Here is a 25,882-nt window from a genome sequence, read left to right as displayed (position 1 = left end):
ACATGTGTTCCATGCCTGTTGAACTGTAATTATTAGGTAATGCATGTTAATGTAAAACTTATAGTTCAGTGTGTAGTTATTCCTATTCCTGAATAAATATCTGGAGATGTTTCCAAGGATATAGAAAGTGTAAAGAGGAATTCTTGGTGGCTGCCTCAGAGCTGTTAGATCAAGAAACTCTCGTTTTGTCCAACTATTTCTGACCATGGATAAAACTGCATGAAGTAATTCTAGTTAACATTTAATTTAAATATATTAATCTTTGTGTAAATTAATTCCTGTTTGTTTACTGTTACGTTCCAGAGGGCTTATTAGCAGATAATGTAAGGAAGTTCATGGGATGCAAGTTTCTTCTTGCAGTCACCTTCCCCAGAGTCTTGCCAGACGATTGGGCATGACTCCTAAGCGATCTGGTAGGGAGTTGCTGGGGAGGAGTCAATGGGAAGTGTACCTGTTGTGAATTTTCTTAAGCTTAATTTACCTGAGAATCAAGCATGAATTGGGGCAATTTCACTCTCCCTGAACCGCCCTTGGGTTCCTTTCAGCATTGTTCAAGGATTCTACAACTGATTAGTAGCTCTGGAGGAGGAGAAATTACTCTGAAGGAGAAGTAGCTTCAGATAAGGGAAAGAAGTGGGGAGCATTCATTCTGTGAACACCTTAGTATCTGTGCCATAACACTTTATGTTTCAATTGGTATTTGAGTTTGAGACTTGTTTGTGTGTATCGAGAAAGAGAGGGAAGGGGGGAGAATTTTCTCTGAGCCTTCGCGTGTCATAATTTTGAAAACCCTGTAACTTAACCAAGTAATATTTATACTGATTTGAAACCAATATTCTTTGTACAGATAATTTCTGTTCTTTTTATAGGACATATTAACATTACACAATATTTACTCAACTATTATCCTGGCCTTGATATTGAGAAAAGGAATGCATTTGGATTTACTGCACTCATGAAATCTGCAATGCAAGGCCGAAGTGAATGTGCCAGAGCCTTAATATTGGCAGGTATACAGAATTCTTTTTTTCATTGTTTTCTTTCCCACTGAACTGTTGTAGATTATTCTCACTGAAGAACTCCAGATGCTGACATATACTTTCATAATATATTTGGCTGGCTATTATTAAATAATATGCAGTAAATACTGTACAGTAGAAGATTTGGTTCCAAAATCATATTCATTGAAACCAATGAAATTTAAGTTAATCATGACTCCATTGATTTCAGTGGTTCTACTATTACATCAATCTATTTTTCTTATTGCTGTTTTCTATCACTAAATTTCTTTAGATACACCTCAGTCAGAAAGCTAAATTAAGGAACATGTTTACTGTACATCATAAAGTCTAAAAGTAATACTCAAATAAGCATTTAACCATTTTCTGCAAACAGTTTATGAAAGTTGCAGTGAGAGTAGCCCCTTCTGTGAAAAACCCCCGTGCCAAATTTGGAGAGAGTTTTGTGCAAAGTAAAAGAATATATTCCTAAACAAGAATAGCTTGAAAATCACTGCACTAATTTCTAATAAAAATGATATGTTTTGTCTCCTCAAGAAGACAGTGTAGCCTTCTGGAAATTTCATCCTGTTCTGCTGAAAGTTAACAGCAACAACAAAGGAAGTAGCCGTTAGTACTTTTCCCTTGCTGATTTTGGGAAGGTAGAGTTTTATTTTACTAATTTTTGTTCAGAAACTGGGCACTAACTAGTATCAGAAAAGCTTTGCTTTATCTGGATTAGCTTGAGCTGTTTCGCAGTTGTGTAAATTTATAGACATTGGAAATCAAAGGCTGGCCGCTTGCATATGACTGGCTGTCTTTGATCATCTGTGCTGTCATACAAGCCATCCTCTTTTCCCACTGCTGGTGTTCCCCAGTTAGTTGTAATGATCACAGCAATGCTGAAAAAAAACTGTATAGGAATGTACTGATCCATCCCTTGGCAAATACATGAGGTGGCTACAGAGGTAGTGCCCTGTAGGTAGAGAGGACAGGAATACCAACCTATTTCACAGATTCTACAATGTTTCGCACAATTACATAATCCAATATAATGACTAAAGGATTGATCATAGGAAGAATTTCAGTTACAGCTAAACACCCTGCTGTTCTTGTAGAACTTGAAGCAGTAGAGCAGGAAATCAACTTCTCTAAAATGACCTTTTAAAAAACAATATAAAATAAAACAAAAATTAGGAAATGCTGTCTTTTCATTAAATTTGGATGTGCAACACTATTTAACATTATGTTTTTCTAAAGTTATTTGCTGACATTCACAAAGGCAAGAAATAGTGAAGGGAAAGTCATTGTATACAGTATGCCAGTTGCTTGTCTGCTATAGTGTGGTTTTAGATGTATCTTTTACTTGTTCTTATTATAGTCTGACACAGTCTTAAATGAACCTCTTAACCATTCATGAGATTAACCTAAATTCATAGACTTACCATCTGTTATAGTGAGGTTGTTAGCAAACATCCCTTCTGTTCCTTTGGTTATCTGTCTCTTTTTATTAGTGAATTTTGCTGGTTGTTCGGTTTGTTTTCTTTCCCACTGTATAGTGCTTTAAATAGAGAAAGGTCACAAATGCATTTTTTAACAATGAGGTTCATTGTAGCTTTAATTTTCATTCTCTGGATCATTCTTTATTTTGGTCTTTAACAACAATGTAGAATTCATATTGGAAGAAAGAGAGTGCGAGCAGGTCTCCCAGTCACTTAAATGCTATGCTGTTTTTGAAATGCTATCCCTTCACTGCAAACTGCGTTTTCTTCCTGACAATTTCTTACCAAGTCAATTATTGTAGTTTACAATTAATTCAAATGCAGTGTGATATAAATAAAATGTTAGCTACGTGATGGCAGTTTTAACATAAATAAAAAACATTTTGGTGAGAGATTATTTTGAAAACATTAAAATAAATCCCTGAAGAAAATAATGAGAACACAACTCTATTGTCAGCCACTGAAAAATCTGTTTAGGTTAGAATCTGTAATCAAAAGGCCTTCAACATCCCATCAACAAAGAGAAGAAATTGATTGGTAGTTTAGGAATAAGCAGTCATGTTAGCCTTGAGTTCATGACATCCAGGGGAGGAAGAACTGAAAAGAATCCGATCTATGAATAGGTAGTCTTTGGTTAATGACTGCCCTGTTTAGTTACCGTTCAAACTTACGGCACTGAAAAAGTAGTTTAACAACTGGTTCTCAAACTTATGATGGTCACAGTGTCCCACGGTCATGTGATTGCCATTTGGGCACTTCACAACTGGCATGCATTTACGATGGTCGCAGCATCCCGTGGTCACATGATCACCATTTGCGAGCTTCACAGCCAGCTTCCAACAAGTAAAATCAATGGAGAATCTGGCAGTAAGTTGCAAGTCATGATCATGTGATGTTGTAGTTAATGATCCCGAGTGTTCTGCTTAACATCCACAATGAAACTGACATCATAAGTCTGGCACATGATCGCATGATGTTTCACTTAACGACCACATCGCTTAGTGATGGAATTGCCGGTCCCAATTACAGTTGTTAATTGAGGACTACCTGCACTAGACTTCAGAAGAACAGATTTTGATTAACTCAAAGAGAAAGTAGGTAGGATCCAACTGCATGAAATCATGAAGGAGAAAAGTATCCAAGGAAGATGGGAGCAGCTAATCTCATTAATATTTCCTTCAGCAAGGATATCTTCCAGCCTAAGGTTAAACAAGCTCTGGCTTGAAATTAAAGAAGTTGCACAAGCTGGGGCAAATTTTATTTTCTTTTACTCTTATGTGGTTTTCTTAGTATTTTTATTTTTTTAAAAATAATCTCTTTGACCAGTTTTTCTGTAGACATGAATAACCTACTTGAAAAGAGGAAGCAGAAGTTGATTTCCTTTTTCCTTTTTAGGTTTTTTACAGCCTGCAATTACATTGCTCTTTGCTCATGCTTTCACTTACATATAGGATTGGCCATCAGGTCAACAGGCTGCTGGTGCTTCTTAAATGCATGAAAAGAAAGAAAACCAGGAAAAGATAATAGAACATCTGAAGTTCCTGGTTTTTAAAGATTGTATAAAAGCTCAGTGTATTTCAAACATTCCATTGTCTAGGGCACTTGTGTGCAAAGCCAACAGCCAAGTGAAGAGGCCATACATGCACACGTGCACAGAGACATCCAAGGACAGTCATAGAAGCAACTGTCTCAGTCTTGCAGAGGATACTATAAAAGCTCTCACTCCTACAGACAGGTTTCCCAAAGCACCTCTTTCTTTTTCAAATGCTGTGCACACCTTTAATGACTGGTCTCTGTTGTTGTACTGGCTAAGCTGGAAAAAGCAATTCAGCCACATGTTACAAAACAACAGCTGAAATTGCCATGCTCAAAATAGTGGACCATCCTAAACAGCATTTCTAAAAACAGTCAAATTTTGTTTCACACTCAAAACAAAGCAGCATGTTTTGTAAAGGTGTGCACGAAGCAAAAAATGAGTTTAGCTCAGTGCATGGAGCAAACACATGTGGCTCAAATCTTTGACTACAGCATTCTGAGTGAGTCATAATCCAGCTGAAGAAGTGAAATCCAGATCATTCAGATTGACCCTGGTTTCATCCAAGCCAAATCTGGAGGAGTCTTAAAGGGCCTGTGCAGCAAGACTGGGGTATACCTCCCTTCTCTTGATTCCTCTGCTCAGCCTGCTGCACTTTCCTTCCTTGCCACTGCCATACACATGCACCTGCTACCCCTACTCTCTCTGCCACAACACAGCTTCCTTCCCCAGTGCTGCCTTGCAGCCACTCAGCACACCCGTTCAACTCGCCCTATTCCTCTGCTGCTTCATGCCTTCCTTCCCTGCCACCATCTCACATACCCTGAGGTATTCATCTATCCAACCCATTATCCTATCTTTCCGCTGCCATATGCCTTCCTACCCTGCTGCCACTGCCCTGCTCCACCCTAACTCTCTGCTACTGCCTGCTGTTTGCCTGACTCTTCCATGCTGTCTTCCACCCTGAAACATCTCTGCTAAAACATGCAAGCTCCAGGTCCATTCATAGAAGAAACATATATTCTTTGGTCCAACCATGAACTGTCTGATACTCTCTGATCTGTACAGGAACACTCTGTGCATGGAATGTTTTGCCCATTCCTAGAGTTCTGTTCCAATCTGAAATCAACATTCTGAAAAACACATTTTCTTTCATGCTTGGAATACTCAAAACATTTTGCACATCTCGATTTATTATTGGAGTAACAAGCAAGAGGAAGACAAGGCAGTAAATCTGTCTTTCTCTCTCAACCTTATATAAGGCCAAAAAATGAAATTTTATTAATATTTGGGTACAGCATGTTTTTTCAAACTTTAAATTTACAGTATTTACCCAATTGGGAGATGGTGTGTGTGTGTGTGTCCAAATAATTACCTGTAAATTGAGGACAATTTTTTTTACATTCACTGAGAGGAATGGAACAAGCTGTTGAAAAGAATGAGCAACAACTACAGAAACTGCTAGTGAAAAGCATCAATCCTTTTGAAAATTAGACTGGAGATTAGCCATTGATTAGGAGAGGGTGCTTTCTTGAGAGATTTAATCTTTTTTCTAAAGCACAGAAACCCTATTTCTGTATGAGTGCATGTGTGTACTTCTGTGTTTCTGTGTGTGAAAGAGAATGGTTGGTATATGCAGATGGGGTAATCAGTCAATATTATGATTTAATTCCTTATTTTAAGAAAATTAATTTTAATCAGTGGTTGTTAATGAAAGTAGATCTCATTCTACTTTGATTGTGCTGATTGTTGGAAGACTACAGTATTAATGCAATGGTATGTGGAACATCATCCATCTCTACAGTCTTAGTACTGTACCTCAAACCTCTAACCATGTAATATAGCCCAAAACCTTGTTATCAAACTATCAACCATGGCAGTTAAAAAGAACTATCAAGAACCAGAACTTTTACAGTCTCTCAGATGAAAACACATACCTTGAGCACTTTTCCTATTTTTTCTCTCTCTCTCATTTCTTTGAAGGGGCAAATATTAATGCAACAGACCCAGGCCGTGGATTCACTCCTCAAGAATGGGCGTGTTTCACAGGAAGAATAGAATCTGCATATCTTATACAGAGACTTATGGACAAGCCATGTGCTGAGCAATTTTGTGATCAGTATGTGCTTGAATGGCCAAAGATGAAGGAACTTCTTGCCAAGGCTACAGGTACAAAAACTTGCTTGCAGAAGATCTCAGAAACGTTGAGGTCCATTGTAGATTTCAGAGCTTTCCATAGCCCTGAAGAAGATGGGGTCCTCAATCACATGGTTAGAACAACAACAAGTTTAAGAAGCTCTTTTGTTGCCATAGCTTGTAGGACTGTGTGCCCTGAAAGTCCCCCTGCTGTAGGAAAACGTAGGCCAGCTGTGCAAGAAATTCTTAGGAAACAAAGAGCTAAAGAACTTCAAATTTTGGAGAATAGGGAACATTTTAATAGCTATAAGAAGTTGTTTCAGAATTCTAGAATTACATTAGTGTCCAAAAAGAAGGAACGGAGGGCCAGCCTGCAGCCTTTCACTTTAAATGTACCCCAGGTCAACATTGTGGTTCCAAGGAAAACCAGCCTGTTGCCACTGCACTTGTTAAGAAGAAGCAGTGTCCGCCCTGGGATTGTCATCCCCAGAGTCCGTATAAGTAAGGCACCTCGGCCTACTTTCCAGCCAGAGAAAGTGAGACCGAAAAGTAGTGCCAGTGATGGGACCTACCTGCAGATTCCCAAATGGAGGTATAAGGAGCTGAAGGAACAAAGGAAGAAGGCTGAAGAAGAAAAGAAAAAAGCTGAAGCTCAGAAACAGAAACAAGCGTCTCTGCAGAGAAAAAGAACTTAAGCCAAATTGCTGTTGGTACCAATAAATGGGTTGACATGGTATATCATATAAATTTAAGAAAGGGAAAATCATACTGAAGATCAAAGTTACTTTAAGAGACTTAGGGAATGCAAGGCATCTGTATGAATAATTTTAACACATGGAAAATATTATTTTTATAGAATTTTAACAACTATCCTCCTAAAAATGAGACAAAGGGCAATAGGATTAAACTCTAAGTACAGAGGCCCTGTCCTCATTCACAGTTTTCAGCAGCACTACAGTACCATGTTCTGAATGCCCTAGTCTTCTTCCTGGGGTGCAGGATAAAATCCTCACCCCATCCCCCGCCCATGGGTGAAACAGATTGAAATGGTCACAAAGTGTATTGGTATAAAAGTAGTCTTTTCCCCTCTAAGCCAATACTGTCACCCCTTAGCTTCAAGGTATGTAAAATCTGTACTACTTTCTTATTCATAATCTGAGAGGTGAGGCCAAGTGTCCTGCGGTGGATGTGATCTGGGGTGTTTCAGAGCGTTGAGAAGTATGGGCATGGCCTCTCCGCTGGTCACTTGCCAGCCTCTGATGCAGCCGTTGCTCTCCCAGCGTTTGCCCTCCCCATTAACACTTTAGTTCCTGAGTTCTTTTCCTACCCTTGCTTCTCCCTTCCCTGTTCTTTGAAATCAACTTCTTTCCAAGTTTCCAACAAGGTAGAGAGAGAACAGGTCTCTACTATCTTATCTGGGGAAGGTAAGGGGGTTTGCACAGTTTCATATTGATGATATTCTGAAATAGCATCAGAAGGATCCAATTTTTAGACGTAGGAGCTCTGCTTTTCCTTATTGCAGTGTTTACAGAATGAGGGATGCTGAATTAGCTTTTGTCCTTTGTTTGCCATGGGTGCGTCATCTTCAATCACCCACCTCCCCCTTCCCTACTTTCACACCACAAGTAAGAAAAGTGGTTGTCCAGTAGCTAGTCCGTTTCCATTCTCTCCCACTGAACCTGACTGGTTGCACACTCATGGTAAGGTTTATCTACCTCCTCCTTCTCAGGGGCTGTTTCTGTCCTGGTGTGTTCCCTTATTTCAAATTGCTTGGGGTCCCTCATTCAGATCCATCCTGTTCATGCTGCCGTGCTCTGGTGGATGAATTCCTGCATGATTGGGGTAGTGCTGAAAGGGATTTGGAGCAAAGCCAGAAGAGGAAAACCAAAAATCTTGCATATAACGAACGGTGCAGTGACAAAGTGATTAAGGCACCAGGCTAGAAAGCAGGAGACTCTGAGTTCTAGTCCCACCATAGGCGTGAAAGCTGGCTGGGTGGCTTTGGGCCAGTCACTCTCTCTCAGCCCAACTCGTCTCACAGGGTGGTTGTTGTGGGGAAAATAGGAGGAGGAAGGAGTATTAGGTACGTTCACCGCCTTGAGTTATTTATAAAAATAATAAAGTGGGATAAAAAATTTTTAAAAAATCAGGGCAACACTATTTGGTAGCAGTGGGAGAGGCAGTAGAAGAATTGGCAATGTGATGAGCAGGTTTTATGCCAACAAGGATGGATAGAAGGGTGGTTAATTCAGTAGTGGGGAAAGGCCCAGAGAGTTTGAGAAGTATCCCTGATAAATAACCGTAAAGCAATAATTGAGAAAAAGAGTAGGCTTTCAAGGGAGTATCTAGAGAGGTAGAAAAGAAGGAACAGATGACATACATTCCTTATTCAGGATATGTGAGAAGATGTTTGAGAGATTTTTAAGTATGGTGCAGGGGGTTTTTCTCCAGCAGCTTAAAATCCAGAGGATCAGCTCATTGCTTGCCAATAGAAAATAATGCTAGTCCAAAACATTTTAAAGGATATAAAAATCTCAGGGGATTTGTCAAAACAAAACTCCCATGTATAATTATGGTTTAATTTTGAGAACTAGAATTAAGGTAAACAAATGGTATCTGATGTATTTCCTACTGATGTATGGTGTTTTATTGCTGTGTTACTAATCTGAAAAAAAAAACTTTTTTAAAGTTAATATAAATTGCACTTATTTTACAATAACTTGTTACATTTCTACAAAAATCTCCCCAATTATTTTTCAATTTATGTTCAATTTAAAATTTGATCAAATTCTAGTATAAACTGAGCCCAGAAATAATTACGGTAATTGCATTTACTACTAAAAAGGTGGAATAAATAAATATATTTTCTTCAGACTTTTTTTTAAACATATATACTTAACATATGACCACCTCTTCTGCTTTCATTGCTAAACATTACAAAAAGGACTCAGATGCCTTCTTTAAATTGACTGGGTGACTTCATGAACATACAGACCCTTATGGCTTTTCTGGCAAGCAGATACGAGTGGTTTGCTGTTGCCTTGAGGATTTTACTTTCTAGGGATTTCCAGGTAGTTTCCCATCAAAATATTAACTTAGCCCTTTTAAATCAGCCAAGGTCAGCCAGGTGCTGCCACCTAGCAGGGTGAAACAGTAATGCAAGCTATTAGTTCAACCGCACTTACCTTTTCTTGCGTGTTGTTCCTACAGAAGTAAGGGATTTGCTTTAAGAACTAGGATGACAAATACCTCATTCCTCAAAATAAATGGAATTGCACAATTCGTACCAATCTGGTTCCTAGTTGAAAAATTACACTTTTCAGGTAAAAAATATCCCTTAGGGTTAACAACAAAAAATTAAGGGCAATATCTGTCAGAAGGGAGTTTCCACTGTGCAACTCATTGAACTGAAAGTACTTTACACTGTAATCCTATCCATTCCAGCTCAGAAATAAAATCCACTGAGTTCAGAGGGGAGTACTCCCTGATAGGATTACAGCCATAGTTAATACATGCCTGTTCCACGTATGCAAGGCTATCACAAAGTGCCTGCTTGCACTTCTTCATCAATTCTGTGCCAGCTAAAACTACTACTCATATAACAAGCAAGCAAAATACACTAATTTTTAATGGCATGCTATAAAGAGATGGAAAACATTTTGAAACAGGGATTGTTTTTTTAATTAGCAGATGAGAGTTTAGATGCCTGTAGCAGAACTGTTCTCTGATGAGCTCTGACGTAAAAGGTACATTTTCTTCAGAGCCAATATAACTGTATAAAATCACAAAGTCATCTTCCCCCAAATCAATCCACTCCAATGAAGGGGTACATGAATTTGCAATTGAATTATTTTGTAAAGGACAAATTTGCTTGAAATGCACCACTGTATTCACTCAGGGATGAAGTTCAATAGTAATGTTTAAGGGTATAATCCATTTGTATCAGCATATTATGTAATGATAAAACAATAAATTATGTTTAAATTATGGAGTATTTTATCTGTTTGGAACTGTTGTGTTAATTTGTCCTGATCTCTCAGTTTCAGTTAGTCCTAGTCTCAACTATAATTTCCACTTCAAAACCATCTGCAGGATTTAGAGGAAACAACTGAAGGCAGCCAGTGCTAAAAGAGAACACCTCATAGGTCTCACAGAAGATGTGGAACACGTAGAAGAAACCATATCAGTTGTCTGATGGCTCCCATTAAAGAATATTGACCTTTTTATTTCTGATTAAGCAATGTATGAAATGCTGGGCCTTCTGGTACAAAGCATTAGCATCTGTTTTGGCCGATGACTAGTTTCACTGTGTTCCTAAATTACTCTACCAATTCAAATTTCATTTTCTTACTCACTAAGACTTATATGATGCTCCAATTCCATTCAACCCTGAGCAGCTTACACTCCATACCCAATAACACGATTAAAACAAAAGCAAAATAAGGTAAGGACATAATCTCTGACAGCATCAAGAGCTCAGAGCAGTGATCAACATCCCTCTCACTGCACAAAAGATCAGAAACATATCACTCTTTTTGATACAGCCGGACCTTAATTGGTTTCCAAATGCCTTGCAGGGTTGAGACTTCTGGTAAGAACATGGTGAGCTAGACATCCTTGAAGAAGCAGGGACAGTGCTGTGGCAGAGATCAGGGACCAGAAGGTGAGTTCTGGCCACTAAAATCTCTCTGAAAAAAGGACAGATTGTGAGATTGCCCACATGTACTCTGGACAGCTGTTCCTCACAAGTAGACTGCAGTAACTGAAATGTTGGCTATCGCCTCGTGAGTGGAGTGGTTGGAAGTCGAGGGACTCCATCTCAACTCACAGTTGTAACATAGCCTACATGGAGAAAATGCTCAGCTGAGCCTCATTTCTTAGTCACTTTTGGAATTGCCTTTTAATTGCTTTTCAACTATTAAGGCCCTTGGACTGACAAGTTTTACAACATCCACTGGGTGAATCTCCTTCAATCTTTGGAGAAAGAAGTTTTACATACAAGATTAAGGACTTAAAACATTTGGGGGGGGGGGAATAAACAGCCAAAGGGTGATTAGAGTCTTGATTTTAGAAACTGACTAAGCGTTCAGAGAGATTTTCCATGAGAAAATGCTGCTGTTTTGAAAAACAGCATGATAAGATGGGACTTTGAAGGTCAGACACTAGAGGGCACCAGAAAGAACTAAAGATTATAGTTAAAGGAGAAGAATGCTTAAATTCCACTCATTAATACAGAATGGAGCAAAATACTTTAACTTCAGATGTATTGAAGGATACTGTATTTGTGAACAATGGACACAGAAGTTAAGATTGTCAGCTATCATAGACAAATGGTTTTAAAAGAGGTTATAGAAGAGGAACAAGTTTTACTGGATAAGACTGAGGCTGAAGCTGATTTGAATGTGGATTTTAAAATGACAGGTTACAAGAATAATACGGAAAAAGATGTTACACTGGATATACAAATGAAACCAGCCACGTCTTAATAATTAAATGAAATATACAAATAACAAACCAGAAGAGTGACTTGGATAACTTTCTTATTTTGTATTTACAAAAGAGATTTATTGAAGTTTTGAAGGATTTTTTGAGAAGAGACAAAGGGAAATTGAAAAGAAACTGAGTCCTGGGAGGGATTAAAGATCAAGATTGTTAAAAACAAAGGGAAGGAATATAAAGTTGGTTTATTTGATCAAGGTTAAAATATATATGTTGCTGTTTCTGGTAACCCTTAATGCACTTTTGTTGACCAGGACCAAATGATGAGGCTTTAAATATTTGTTTATAGATAAGAGATGAGATATGGGAAGAAGAGATATTTTATTGTATTTTCAGAGAAGGTGATAAGTTACTGAAATTATTTGTACTTGCTGCAATGAAGGGGGAAGTCATTTCTTTATATATTTCCTTTCTTTTTCTTTAGTATATTCTTATTTTTCCTTCTTTTCTTATTATCTGAGCTTTCTATCTTCTCATTCTTTTATACTTTTTAAAGTTCGTATTAGTTTTTTATCTTTGTTCATTGTAAACTTTAATACAATTATTTAAAAAAAACAAAAAACAAAAGCCTTGCAGGGTTGGGATCAATATAATCTCTAGGGGAATACCACTCCAGAAAAGGTGGAAACGTTTTATTTAATTAGACATTATTATAACGCTTTAGCAACATAGTGATCTTGCAGCATTGCTCTTCTATGTTTAGTGTGTATTGCTTCTAAAGTTTGTGTTTACATTCACAGGGCAGTGGCCATAGAGAAAATGTTCACATTGACCTCAGATAATTTGACTATAGCAAGGACAAAATTATTGCCTCTGCAGCTACCAAATCAGATTACAGCATTACAGATCTTTGGGGCTCAAGCAGAGTTATCTTTATTTGCTGCTTTCATGCTGTAGATGATTGGAAGATGATTCCAACATAGTTATTATTAGTACTACCTTTATTTGCAACCATAGTTTTCAACAAAATTCATATCAAATTACAACTATGCATATCAGTTCAATTCAACCCCCCTAAAATTAACAGCACTATCTGTCAACATCTGCATTTGTATCTTCCTTGTAGCCATTACAAACAATACAACTTGTTTACATGTTTGTCTTCATCAGTCAGCAGGAAATAGATTTTTCCTTCAATGCTGAACTGATTCAGCTGGGTTAAAAGGATGATAAATCTAGCTCTGGGTTTCTGCTATAATTTGCAATGTAATAAGTAATGGATCAGATCTTCCACCTGTGAATTATTACAAATGCACAAATGGTGTGTGACTGGTAATCCTTTATATCTTCCATCCAAATAGTCTGTTGGCATTGTCTGAAAACAAAGTTCAATGAGTTGTTCCAGGGAAGAAATAGCGGAATGAAGACAGCTCCGTGAAAAGCTAAGTCGACAACCGTGGCAGAATGAAGAGCCAGCAAGTAGACCAGCTCTTCGATAATTCATCTCTGGACAAGGAAAGGATTTGAGATAGCCCATAAGTGCTCCAAACAGCTGCTCCTTGCAAGGAAACTGCAAGACAGCAGTCTCCAGTAGGTTTAGAGCTCTGGGAGGTGAGGGAATAGGCTTCTTGCTCAAACCAGGGTCAGCCCCTTTGAAAGAATACTGAGTTCACATATTCCTTTTCTAATCACTTTGGGAAATTGCTTGTCAACTGCTTTTCAGCTGTTAGGAACCTTTGGATCAACAAGTTTTACAGCATTGGGTGAGTTTCCTTCAATCCTTAGCGAAAGAAGTTTCAACTACAAGTTTAAGAACTTTAAAAAAATGTTTTTTGGAATAAACAGCAAAAGGGTGATTAAAACTTTGATTTTAGAAAGTTACAAACAGACTAAGGGTCCAGATAAATTTGAATGATTTTGGAATTAATTATAAATAATCCTTCCTGTGGGAAAATGCTTTTGTTTTTATATATATTTTATATATATATATACACATACATACACACACACACACATATATAAGAAGACTTTAAAAATTGGACACTAGAGGGAACTAGAGGGAACTAAAGATTATAATTAAAGGAGAAGAACTCTCAAACTCAATTTATAGTTACAGAATAAAGCAAAATATTTTAACATTGGACATATTGAAGGATATTTTTGAACAATGGACCCAAAAGTTAATTTTAAGAGTGTCTACCTTTATAGATACACTGTGTTTAAAAGATGTTATGAAACAGGAACAAGTATTACCTGACAAGATCAAGATTGATTTGATTTAAAAATGACAGGCTAAAATAATTACATAGAAAAAGATGTTACATTGGACATACAAAAGAAACTGGCTGATGTCTTAATAATTAAAAGGGATATACAAATAACCAAGAGAGTGACTTGGATAATTTTCCTATACTGGATTTACAAAAGAGACTTGTTCAAGTTTTGAAGATCTTTGTGAGGGGAGAAAGAAAAAACAAAAAGAAATCAAGTTCTATGACATTATTTGAAGGGACTAAAGATCAAGTTTGTTTGAAGTAAAAGGTCTTAAAGTTGGCTTATTTGATCAAGATTAAAATAGATATGTTATTACCTCTGGTAACCCTTAATGGACTTTTGCTGACATCAGGATTGAAATGATGAGATTGAAATGATAAGAGGTGGGATATGGGAAGAAGAGATCATTTGTTGTATTTTAAGAGAAGGTGATAAGTTACTAAAATTCTCTATGCCTGTTGTGATGAAGGGGGAAATCACTTCTTTCTATATTTCTTTTCCTTTTCTTTACTATATTCTTTTTTCTTTCTTTTCTATTTCTATTTCTGTTTCTCTTTCTATTTTTCTTTCTGCACCATCTATTTTTTATTTTTATTCTTTTATTCTTTAGTTTGTATTAGTTTTTACTTGTGTAACTGTAATCTTTAATAAAATTATGATTAAAAGGTGAAAACTACATTCACTGAAAGTTTGTCTCAGGGAGTAGGATGTAAGAGACAGTAAATAAGGTGACATTTCTTTTCCATCTTTAAGAGATTGGTACCACTTGATCAACTTAAGCTTGTATAAATCTTCCTTATCTTGTCTAAAATCTTTAACAAAGATTTGTTCCTTAATAATGTATGGTAATATATGTCATTCAAGAATCCCTGGTATTGTGAAAATTGTGAAAATAGTTTTAGACATGAATTCACCCATCTGCTGTTAAACTGTCTCTGGAGGCATTATTTTGCCAAGTAAGTGTCAGACATGAGAACTAGTCTCCTATAATATAAAATTATTGCTTTCTTTACCCTTATATAAATTGATGGAAGGCCAACTTCTAATCTCAACATCACTGCCGGTGTTCATGGGAGTAAAGCTAGAATTGCTCTAATGAATTTGTTCTGGACCATTTCTAATTCTTCTAGGGTACCTAAACCCCAAATTGGGGCCCCATATGTCAACTGTGAGACTGTTTTCCCTAGGAGATCTTGAGAGCAGGCCTCCTTTTGAATAAAAAAATGAGCAAATGGCTCTCATTGATCTCATAGCCTTTGTTCTTGCTGATGCTATGTGTGTTTTCCATGATAGTGTTTCAGTAAAATGGAGGCCCAAATAATTGAATAACCTCACTTGTTCTATCTCCTTACCATCTTGGGTCCATCTATGTCTCTTTGGCCTGGCAAATACTATTACGTAATAATTTATTTGTAGATATTCTTTCCTAGAACAAATCCCAAATTCTGTAAAGAGACTTCTCATTCCAATTAATGTTGTTGACATAAGTACCATATCATCAGCATACAATAATATAGGGACCTTCCTACTTCCAATCGATGGAGCATAAAAGGAAGGATTGTTAAGCTCTTCTACAATGTTGTTTAAACAGGAAATGAGCCAGTATGCAACCCTGGCAAACAGCTTTTGTTGTTTTAATCTGCTTTGTTAGGGTGCTGCTCTGATTTATTCGTACTTGCATGTAAGTGTCTTCATATAATTTATATATTAGATAGAGTAATCTTCTCTCTATATCAGTGGCTAAAAACTTCTCCCATACAGGTAGTCCTCGACTTATGATCACAATAGGGACTAGAAAATTCTTCATTAAGCAGTGGGGTTGTTAAGCAAGGTATCATGTGACTGCACCCAATTTTATGACTTTTTTTGTGGTGGTCGTTAAGCAAATCATGCAGTTTCCCCCATTGATTTTGCTTGTCAGAAGCCCCCTGGGAAGGTCACAAATGGTGATCACATGACCCTGGGATGCTGCAATGGTTGTAAATACATTCCAGTTGCCAAATGTCTGAATTCTGATCACATGACTGTGGGATGCTGCTATGGTCATAAGTGCAAGGACCAGTCATACATCACTTTTTTCAGCATCCTTGTAACTTTGAATGGTTGCTAAATAAATGGTTGTAAGTTGAGGACTACCTGTAATCTTCCTCTATTTATTGTTTCAAAGGCAGATGATAAATCTATGAATGCTACATCCAGGCATTTTGAGGGGCCATTCATTGATTTGTGGATCAGATGTTGTGAAACACTGGCCTATAGTGCTATGTCCCTCTCTGAAGCTGTGTGTTCTTCTGCTATTATCTGCCTAGTATCCACCCAATCATCCAATCTATCTAAAAGATACCTTATATCAAAAAGACTTATGGGGCGAAAGACAGCAGGGCTTGTGGAATTTCCCTTTTTAAATATTGGAATTACTGCACTATTTCTCCAACCTAGGGGATTCACTCAGTGGCATTAAGATATTAAACAGGGAGGTGAGCAGAGAGGCTCACTGATCAGGGAATGCCTTAAGAATTTCTGGTGGTAACATGCCATCTCCTGGGGCTTTACCAGCTGTCTGCTGTGAGAATATTCTTTTAACTTCTGCAGCAATTACTGGGAGACATTTTAGTGATTTTTTAAAATATATCTCTACCTGTTAACAGTTGGTTTGATATTCTAATATCTTCAAATTAATTTTTGAAAAAAGCTATCCAAGCTTCAGGTGAAATCTGTGCTTCTGTTACTACTTTTATTTCTCTTTGGCCTTGGGAAACTAATTCCCAGAATTCTGTATCGTTATTTTGTAAGCATGACCGTCTTAATTCCTGCCACTGGCTTTTATAATATTCTTGTTTCCTTCTCCTTATCAGCGCTTGATACTTCCAACATATTTGAAATCCTTATCTTGTTCAGTACGGTATTGTTAATCTGCTAATTATGAGAGCAATTCATGTGCCTCTTAATAAAGAAAGCTAGTTTTGGAATAATTGATATCTAGTTTTTCATTGCTGCAATAAAATGCTAGTGTTTGTAGACAATGCCGCAAGCCAACCAAAGTCTAAGATAAAATAATGTGTTGCCAACATATTAAGGGATATAACTATTTGCTGACTGTAGAAGGTGAAACTCACTGTTTGAAAAGGCTTAAAAAGAGCAACCATATGACCTTATTTTACTCCTTTAGCAGGGATCAGAGAAGCCTCGGATTGGTACACTTGACATGCATGATGGAGTTTTCATATAATATAATAATTATTCAAAGTAATTGGTGATCTGTGATAGCAGATGTGTTCCCAGCCTTTCCCTAAATATTGAATCAAATGATTCTCTCAGGTTAAAGACCTAGTAGATGATTGACCTCTGTTGAAACAGAAAAAAAAAAAGATATTATTTGTTCTATTAAAGATACTTAAGGAAAAATATATAATGACTGTGATCTAATGAGCAAGCTTTATTTTTATACTTCATAAAACTGAGTTAAAGATTACTGAGAAAGTAATTAATTGTTTTTAAAATGCAGTAGCTCATCTACCAGTCATATACATGCCTAAGCTATCTACCTAGTGGCATCTGTATCTTCAGACGATGTCAGGTTTGGGCAACAAGCCAGTTGGTCAATTCCTGTCACAATCAGTGGATCAACATTTGGTTGATCCTAAAAGAAAAGCAGAGCCTGCGCTTGTGGGAAAAACGCTAGGAAAAAAAATCTGTATCTCTTCAGGACATAATATTAAATCTATGTAAACAGGAGATGCTACTGGTCATAGTAACTATCCTATTCGATGGTATAATACATATAAACATTATTTGCTCCACTATTGTTAGAGATTTATAATGATTTATAATGATGCTTTTAAAAAAAAATTCCAGCTTCCTCCAATGAGGTTTGAATAACCGATTTTGAAGGCTGATAAAGATTCTGCTGATTGTACAACTGTCGCCTAATCTCCTGGTTAAATATTGAGAATCTGCCAGAATTTTGACAAAGATCCTAGCATGTAGATTGCAGACGGTATTACTTTTGTTACTGTGCAATCTGGCATTATAAAAGGGTGACAAGCCTTGGATCATATTATATTGTTATCTTAGATATACGTTCTGTAAAACTGGAATGAGGAATGTTAGTCTCATTAGATATAGAAAAGCCCTTTTTAATTATTTTTTAAACTCAAGATACACAGTGTAGCACAAAGGAATTTTTTTTATAAAGGTTCACAAATTAAGATAAAATTAGCTAGAACAAGATATAAATTCAAATGCTAAAATACCAAAGAAAGCTACATTGCCTAATTGCAATTCTGCTAAGAATATAAAATGCTGAAATGCAGAATGCTAAATTCAAAAGAGATTTCAAATACTGAGATGAGTCTATCTGGAATAGAATATAAATGTAAATGCTAAGATACTGAAGAGGGTCTAAAGTACAAAAGCACTAGGTTATTTAGTTGCTAAACTGCAACATATGTAAGATACTAAAACATAGGGTATTAAATTCTAAACAGGTTACACAAGTTAACTCTAGCTGGAGGAAAATGTAGATGCGATTACTAAAATACTAAAAAAAATGCACATAGAAGGGCCAGGGCTTTGATTGCATGGTCATGACCAACACCTTGATTTCTCTTTACCACAACTGCAAACACTGCTATGTAGCATATAAAATAAATGCTAAGATGAGGACGAGGGACTAAAATACTGAAAAGCTACATTACTTAATTATCTGTTAGGCATGTAAGAAACTACAATATGGAATGCTAAGATATTAAATTCTAAATTTGCTGTTGCAAAATAGTAAGCTAATAAATGATAGATTAGAATGGATTTTCACAAAACCTTCAAGTGATAATATGAAAAAAAAGAAAACAACTGATAATATTGATCAAAACTTTATAAGCAGTGTACCGTATTCAAAATACTGGATGGGCTTGCTCTTAAAATTTTGCTCTGCAAGATAATCGATTTCACCTCCTAGAATCACGTCGCTACTGAAGACAATTATCTCTTAATTCTGATTGTTTAGCAAACTGGTTAAATCTTTCCAAGTTAGATTGAAAGGTTATTGTGCCTAATACTTCTAGTACACTTCATTTTATGTATTCTATCTCTGAATTTTTACATTGGGACTATTTCTACAAGTTTTGAGTACCAAACATCTGAGGCCAGTGGTATTCTACCTGCCACCAACATAAATCTTTTATGTTTTATTTCAATTATTTTTTCTCTTAAGCAATGATAGGGGATATAATTATGGAATTGCTAGAGAAGATGGTAGACATATTTATTTCTTCCAATACTAATTTCCAAAAGTGTTAGACTTCTGGACACCCTCACCAAATATGCCAGAAAATTCTAGTATGTTACATCTCTTATAACAGTGCTTAGATACAGACATTTTTATTGAAAATGCCAGTGAGCTTTTCCAGAAATACATCTTAAAGGTTTCTGCCTCCATAGAGCATTCCATTTTATATAATAATATTCTTCCCAAGCTCTGATTCCCATAGAAGGTTTAAAATCCAGATTTGCATTCCAGAACTCTTTAATCAGACACTATATTATTTTTTAGTCAGTGAGAAAGCATAATGCTGTTGTTTTTTTTAACTTATTCTTTGTGGAATCATAGAACTTTTGCATGTTGTAGCTAACGTAATCCTAAAAATCCTAAAAACCAAGATTGCCCCACCGTGATCTGCTTTGAAAGAAGAGAGGGGAGAAGGAATCTGTCAGGCTTTCAAGATTCTGTTATTATATCCTGCATCAAGAAGGTAGAGTTCCAGTAGTGTTTGTGGAGTCTGCTGCCTGACCTGACCAGACCTACCTCAAAGGGCTGACACCACCTCTTAATTCACTGGGAAAGACTGCAGTCCTCTAAGGGAAGGGCATGATGCTAATTTTTGGCACCATTTTCATCCATTTTCAATAATACACTCCAATAATGGATTTTTCATATTCTCTTCCTGCCAGTTTAATATCATTTTCTCATTAAACAGGATTACATCCAGAATGTAACTATGTAAATATGATTATTCTATCCATTTTTAAACAGGTCTTTCAATATAATAAAGGCAATATGTTTCAGTTGAAAGGCTATACAATGTAGCATTATGTTAAACTCCTCTTCTGAGATTCTACAATATAATCATCTTCAATTTATACATGACTTTTCCTTTTTAAATACACATTTTATAAGTTACAATTTCCTTTGTCAAGGAAACTGGCAGTCTGAAAGCTATATAATAATTTAGGAAGTGGAATCCTTTTTACTGATGCAATTTTCTCCGATATATGTAGGTTTAATAAATGCCATGATTTTAATTGTTTGTTGATTTTTTGAATTAATTTTAGTGCCCAATTTAGAAATGTTTTGGAATTTAAATTTTGAGACCCAGTACTGATGAACTGAGCATTGGTCTTTTTAAAATTAATTTTTAATCCTGCTGCCTCTCCATATTTAAGTATTTCCTCAATAACAAAAAGAACATCCTTATTTGCTTTGGGCAGCATCAAAGTGATGTCACCTAGAAAGGCATTCAAATACTCTCCACCTATTGGACTATTGCTGCCCCCAATATTTGGATTGCTCAGTCATTTCAGTAGGATAAGCTCCAGCAACATCAGATCAAGCATTATTTCCTCTTGAAATAGTTATAAACTGAGTCCAACTCATTGGCTCTGTGTTTGATTTAAATATAATTTCCCACCCGAAAAGACCTTTTACATAATATTATAGACAGAGCAAGTTTTGGGCAAATCCTTCCTTCCTTCCTTCCTTCCTTCCTTCCTTCCTTCCTTCCTTCCTTCCTTCCTTCCTTCCTTCCTTCCTTCCTTCCTTCCTTCCTTCCTCCCTCCCTCCCTCCCTCCATCCATCCATCCATCCATCCATCCATCCATCATACAGCAACAGAGGTTGACTTCAGCTTTATCACTGGGTATATATTTTTCATTTCTATGGAATCCAAGTGACCAAGCCCCAAAACCGTTATAGGCACAAATAGTCATGCAATCTCTCTGATATCATAGCAAAAGCTTTGTTGCTTTTTAAATTGTGATTCTACTGTGTTTCTGACATGAAACACTGCAAGGCACATTTGGAAGATGTTGAGACAGAAGTATAATTCTGATCCTTATTCACATGATAATCTCAGATTTTTTTAAAAAAAGGGAATTCATGGGCTAATAGGGGTAGTAATACTTCAGGTAATCTTATTGCTTATCAAATTTGTCAAAACATTTGACTTACTGCAAGAGGAATATGGATTCTCCAATTAAATTAAAATACGTTTTTCTTTTCCAGTTTAGTCCAGATATGTTAGCAGTGAATTCAGTAAAACTTCTGAATTTTTTACTGTCAGGACTGAAAAGTGTTGGACAATTCCAAATCTATAGTATTTTTAATAGATAATTAAAATTAAGGTGGATATTATTATTATTGTGGTTGGTTGCACAGTCAGCCAGAAGTTTAGACTGGATTTGGTATTTTTATCCACCTATCAAGTCCTTCCCAAGGACCTGGGATAAACAGATCTTGTTGTTTGATCATGTTAAAGGTATTGTTGCAGGATGTAAGCTGTTCCAAGTAAAGGTGCCTTTTGCAATTGACTGATGGTGATTTTGTCAATGCCAATGGTGTTCAAGTGGTGCTCCAGATGTTTTGGAATTGCACCCAAGGCACCTATTACTATTGGTACTATCTTTGCTTTCTTTTGCCATAGTAATATTAATATTAATATTATTTTGCACCCGCTGTGGAATAAACAAAATCACTTATATGAACATTTTAATAGTTAAGGGTTTTAAACAATATTAAAAACATTTCTCTGAATTTAAGATGTCATTAATTAAACATAGTTTTTTGTTGTTTATTGAACTCAGCGGTTTGTTAACATAGTTCTGGAATAAGTAATATGTTTAAAGAAGTGTCAGTCTGAACTCCATATTAAAATTTGGAATTGGTTATCATGTGAAGAACTATGGATTTCTTAAGGGTGACTACACTACCAGTTTTTGACTGATATGTGTTTGTTCTCTGCTTATGAACACTCTTTCAGCAAAATGGAAAGACTGCTCTGTATCATTCCATGTAGTCAATATTAGATGCTATTTAAAAACTGAACTTTTAAAGAATTATGTTTGTGTCACTTTGTCCTTTTTGTTTTGCATCGTTTAGGTGTTCCTTCCTTTTTTTGTACCTTCCCCCCTTTCCTTCTGTATATTAAAGCAATAAACTAAAGAGTGTCTTATGTGTTTGGTTTTTAATTTTTTAAAACAGGGTAGGAGAGGTAGGGGCTTAGAGCAAAGGGAAAAACATATTCCCCCACCCCAATCTGCTTCTGTTCGGTGTAATCCCTTAATGTTTAAAGGCACATTCCTGCCAAAAAAAGTCGTCTTGCTTCTTTAGCAGAATCAATGCTTCTAATTGGGCGTTCTCTGTGTGTTAGTAGTGACAGCACTGCTATTAGGTGCATATGTTAAATTGAGCCTAAGACAGCTTCCCTCTGCCCACTCCAATTTAGGGCTAAGTACAGCCAGCCTATTCCCATAGACTCCCTAAAGAAACCATGACTGGGAGAAACAGGAGAGAGGCCATGGTTTCTAATCAAGGGAGGGACAGGTAATAGCTTCAAGGGGATTAAGTTCAGTAAAGTCTGTCACCCGCCTTTTATGGAGGGGTGCTGAGCCAGGCCCAGTGTGGTGAGAGCTCTTCCCCCAGGACAAGCAAATGGGATGGTCTTGTTGAATCTTCAGTCAGCCCATTCTTCTCCTTTAGAAGCCAAAGAATTGAGGATTGGAAGGAGGAAGACCTGCCCCATCATGAATCCAGACCCACAACTGGCATGGATGGCCAAGGCCAACCAGTAGACAGCCCATCACCACCAAGGCAAGTATATTCTGCACAGCAGCGCCTCATACTTGAACTTGAAAATCCATGTTGTGATGCCTGAAGCTGCTGCAAGACATATTATATCAAAAAACAGGCATCATAAGTCTCTCCCACTGTTAACAGTTGTTGGCAAATCATTCTGCTGACAAACAGTAAGACATCTGACCTCAAGTAGAGTCAGGTGCTTCCATAGCGGCTGAAGCAGCTGTCAGGGCGTTGAAGGTGCCGGATTCCAGAATCACCTGCATCTTGTCTCAACTACCAGACCCCCTAGTCCATATATGCAGGTGATGTTCTGCATATGTGAGCAATACAAGAATGAAGTTTCAGGATTGCAGACCCCATCACATCCATTCATTTCACAGCAAACATTTGGTTCAGTCTAGATACAGGGCATTGCTTCTTCACTCTCATCATGCACTGTTGGGAGAGATTCGTCTGAAAGGGCTGAAACTGTACAACCTCATGTGCTGCAGGATGCAGACATAGGTTGCTGCTGTTTCCTACTGAAATGCTGGGCATGGCTCACATCTCACAAGTTAAGCATGTCATAATACAAATGGTGCTGGACCAGATTAGGTGGAACAGCTTTGGGCTAGAAGAGGCCTATATCAAGATCAACCCTTATGTCACCAAGATTGCCACATAACAAGTACCTTAAGAGACAGTTATTTTTACCAGAGTATGAAGAGAATGTGTTTGATCTCTCCATCCTCCGAACCTGATCATTCTATTTTCCCACTGTTCACTGATTTTCCTACTGATTGGGGGGTCCTTCAGTCACTCTTGCCCTAGTCACCTCACAGCTTGATTACTCCAAAGCACTCTACATGGGGCTGCCCTTAAAGACCACCCAGAACTTCAACTGGTCCAGAATGTGAGCAGTAATCTATATGCCTTGGTATGCCCATGTAACAGTTCTGCTTCTTGAGCTGCAGTGGTTGTGGTTTGCTTCCAGGTGATATTCAAGGTACTGGTTATCTATAAAGCCCTACATGGCATAGGGTTGGTTACTGAGGGACTGTCTCCTGTAGCATCTGCCCTGCTGATTTGATCCTGAAGAGTTGGCATGCTCCGGGTGCCTTTGATTCAATGTCATCGATCAGGACCCCAGAAGCACACTTTCTCTGTAGCAGCACCTGCCCTCTGGAATGAGGTTTGGAGGTCTCCCACTCTGTTGTTCTTCAGAAGAGCTGTCTCTTCATCCAGGCCTTTGGTGAGGGAGTGTGAGACCACTTGCCTCATCTTGCTTGCCATCTTTTATGTTTTTAATTGAATTTATTGTGAAGTCTGATTGTTATGAGCCACCCAGAGTCGTTTAGAGTCAGGCAGCATACACATTTTAAAAATAACAATTCTTGTGGCTGTTTGAGCAGTAGGCGACTGCATATGAGATGAGGTACACAACTATGTATCTTCTTGACCTTTGGTCCTACTTCTGGCATGGGTTTCTCCTTGGCTTGTCCAGGCATGCCAAGAGTGTGATTGGCACAGTAGTATGTTTGGGAGGCCATACTACAGACATTCCATTCAGCACTATTTGAGTGAGTCAGAGAGAAGCCAGAAGACAGACTTGCTCATATTTTGTGTAATTAATGCTAAGATCTGGATCAACTTAGTTACAGTTGCCGGCTGGTATATTTTCTGTCTCCACCAACAACCATTCTGAGCAAGAGGATATTTTCCAGGACATATGGAAAAATGTAGTGAGCCTTCAAAGTACTATGAAAGCTCCGTATCAATAAGACCCAACAGCACGAACAGCATGAATGTGGACACTGATGCGAAGCAAGTCAAAACTGTATTTTCAAAAAGCTTCTGTTTAGACTACTTTGTATTGCTTAATTGACTTGTGTCTATCAAAGTGTTTTCAGAATGCATGTAAAATACCATACTGGTTTACTGAATTTATTGTGGTCTTGTCCCTTGATGTTGCCTTCAGGGGTGCATTTAAGAAACTGAAATACTATCTTTATTCCTTGATTGTTAGCTATATGTAGAGCATTGGCTCTCATTTTCCTGATGGGCTGTAAATACTGGCATTGTTGGCAGAGCCTAATAAAATATTTCTAGTGGGATTGAGGTTTTTTGTTTTTTTTAAATTGGATGTTGTAACATTAGTTAACACTCTTATGCAATTAAGCAGAACCAGATGTCCCCCCCCCACACACTTTTTTTTTTGTAGTCAGCACACTACGGACTATGCAATTGTTGGAAACAATCCCCATGTGGAAGAAAGGTTTTTGCCCGCCTGGAATGGAACCTTCAGGCTGAGAGGGCTAACTCACTGAAGAGTGTGAGAAGACTAGATCTTTCTCCTATCTGTTGGGCCCATGGCCTCAGGATAAGAATAGTTATCTGTTCTATCAGAGTTGCCTGAGATCTTTAATTGCCCTACATGTTTCTGCAATTGTTTTGCTAATCTTTTTGCAAATTGGTTCAGCAGCAGCAATCAGAATGGACAGCCACTCCAATATCCATTATGGAGCTATTTTTGTATTACAGGTGGTGGAAGATTAAAGGGTTTAAAGTGTGATTACAGTAAAAGTTATATGTATTTTAATTCTGACTGCTGCTACCTTACCTACTTGCATTAATTTACCTTGGAGTTTTTTGCTTTTTTCTCTTACAGGAGATTGAAAATCTCAATCCTTTGCAGCATGGAGAAATGTCTAATAGAATATCCATCTAACTTTCATTTTTCTATTGGTTTAATTTATAAAGCAAAGTCCAAACTTTACTAAACCATTTATAACCTTAATGCAGTATTGTATTATCATGAACATTGTATTATCATCAAACTCAAAAAGCATTCAGCATTCTCTAAAGAACGAAGAAACAGTGACAAGGATATTTATTCTTAATGTAACACAGTTATATCAATGATTACATTGCATAGAAGTTTCTAATAGCCAACTGGGTAAATTAGGTTTTCCTTGACAGTAATTCAATTGCAGTTCAGTCCGTTTAATGCAGTTCTACATCCACTTACATGGAGCAAGACACATTTAAATAAACAGGACTGTTTTCCAAGGAGAAATGTAAAGGATTGCACTGCCAGGCTTTTATAAATCCACACCATGTTAACTTTCATTGGGGAGTGGGGAATAACTAAGCACTTCTGTAATCTTAA

General features: G+C 37.2%; 1 protein-coding gene across 1 annotated transcript in view; it reads left to right on the top strand.

The window, feature by feature from the left end:
* Positions 1-10,089, top strand: part of ANKRD33B (ankyrin repeat domain 33B) — a 52,060-nt gene extending 41,971 nt beyond the window's left edge. Inside the window, exons 3-4 of the mRNA XM_088131488.1 lie at positions 870-1,010; positions 6,018-10,089. Of these exons, the coding sequence (XP_087987614.1) occupies positions 870-1,010; positions 6,018-6,865 (989 nt within the window). The 3' untranslated portion in view covers positions 6,866-10,089. The remainder of the gene's footprint in view (positions 1-869; positions 1,011-6,017) is intronic.
* Positions 10,090-25,882: the final 15,793 nt, after the last annotated feature.

The sequence above is a fragment of the Python bivittatus genome, unplaced genomic scaffold (genome assembly GCF_059951505.1).
Source record: "Python bivittatus isolate LINGU-HERP-01145 unplaced genomic scaffold, Pbiv_v1 ctg000960_np1212, whole genome shotgun sequence".
NCBI classification, from domain to species: domain Eukaryota; kingdom Metazoa; phylum Chordata; class Lepidosauria; order Squamata; family Pythonidae; genus Python; species Python bivittatus.
This window is presented reverse-complemented; position numbering and strand designations above follow the sequence as displayed.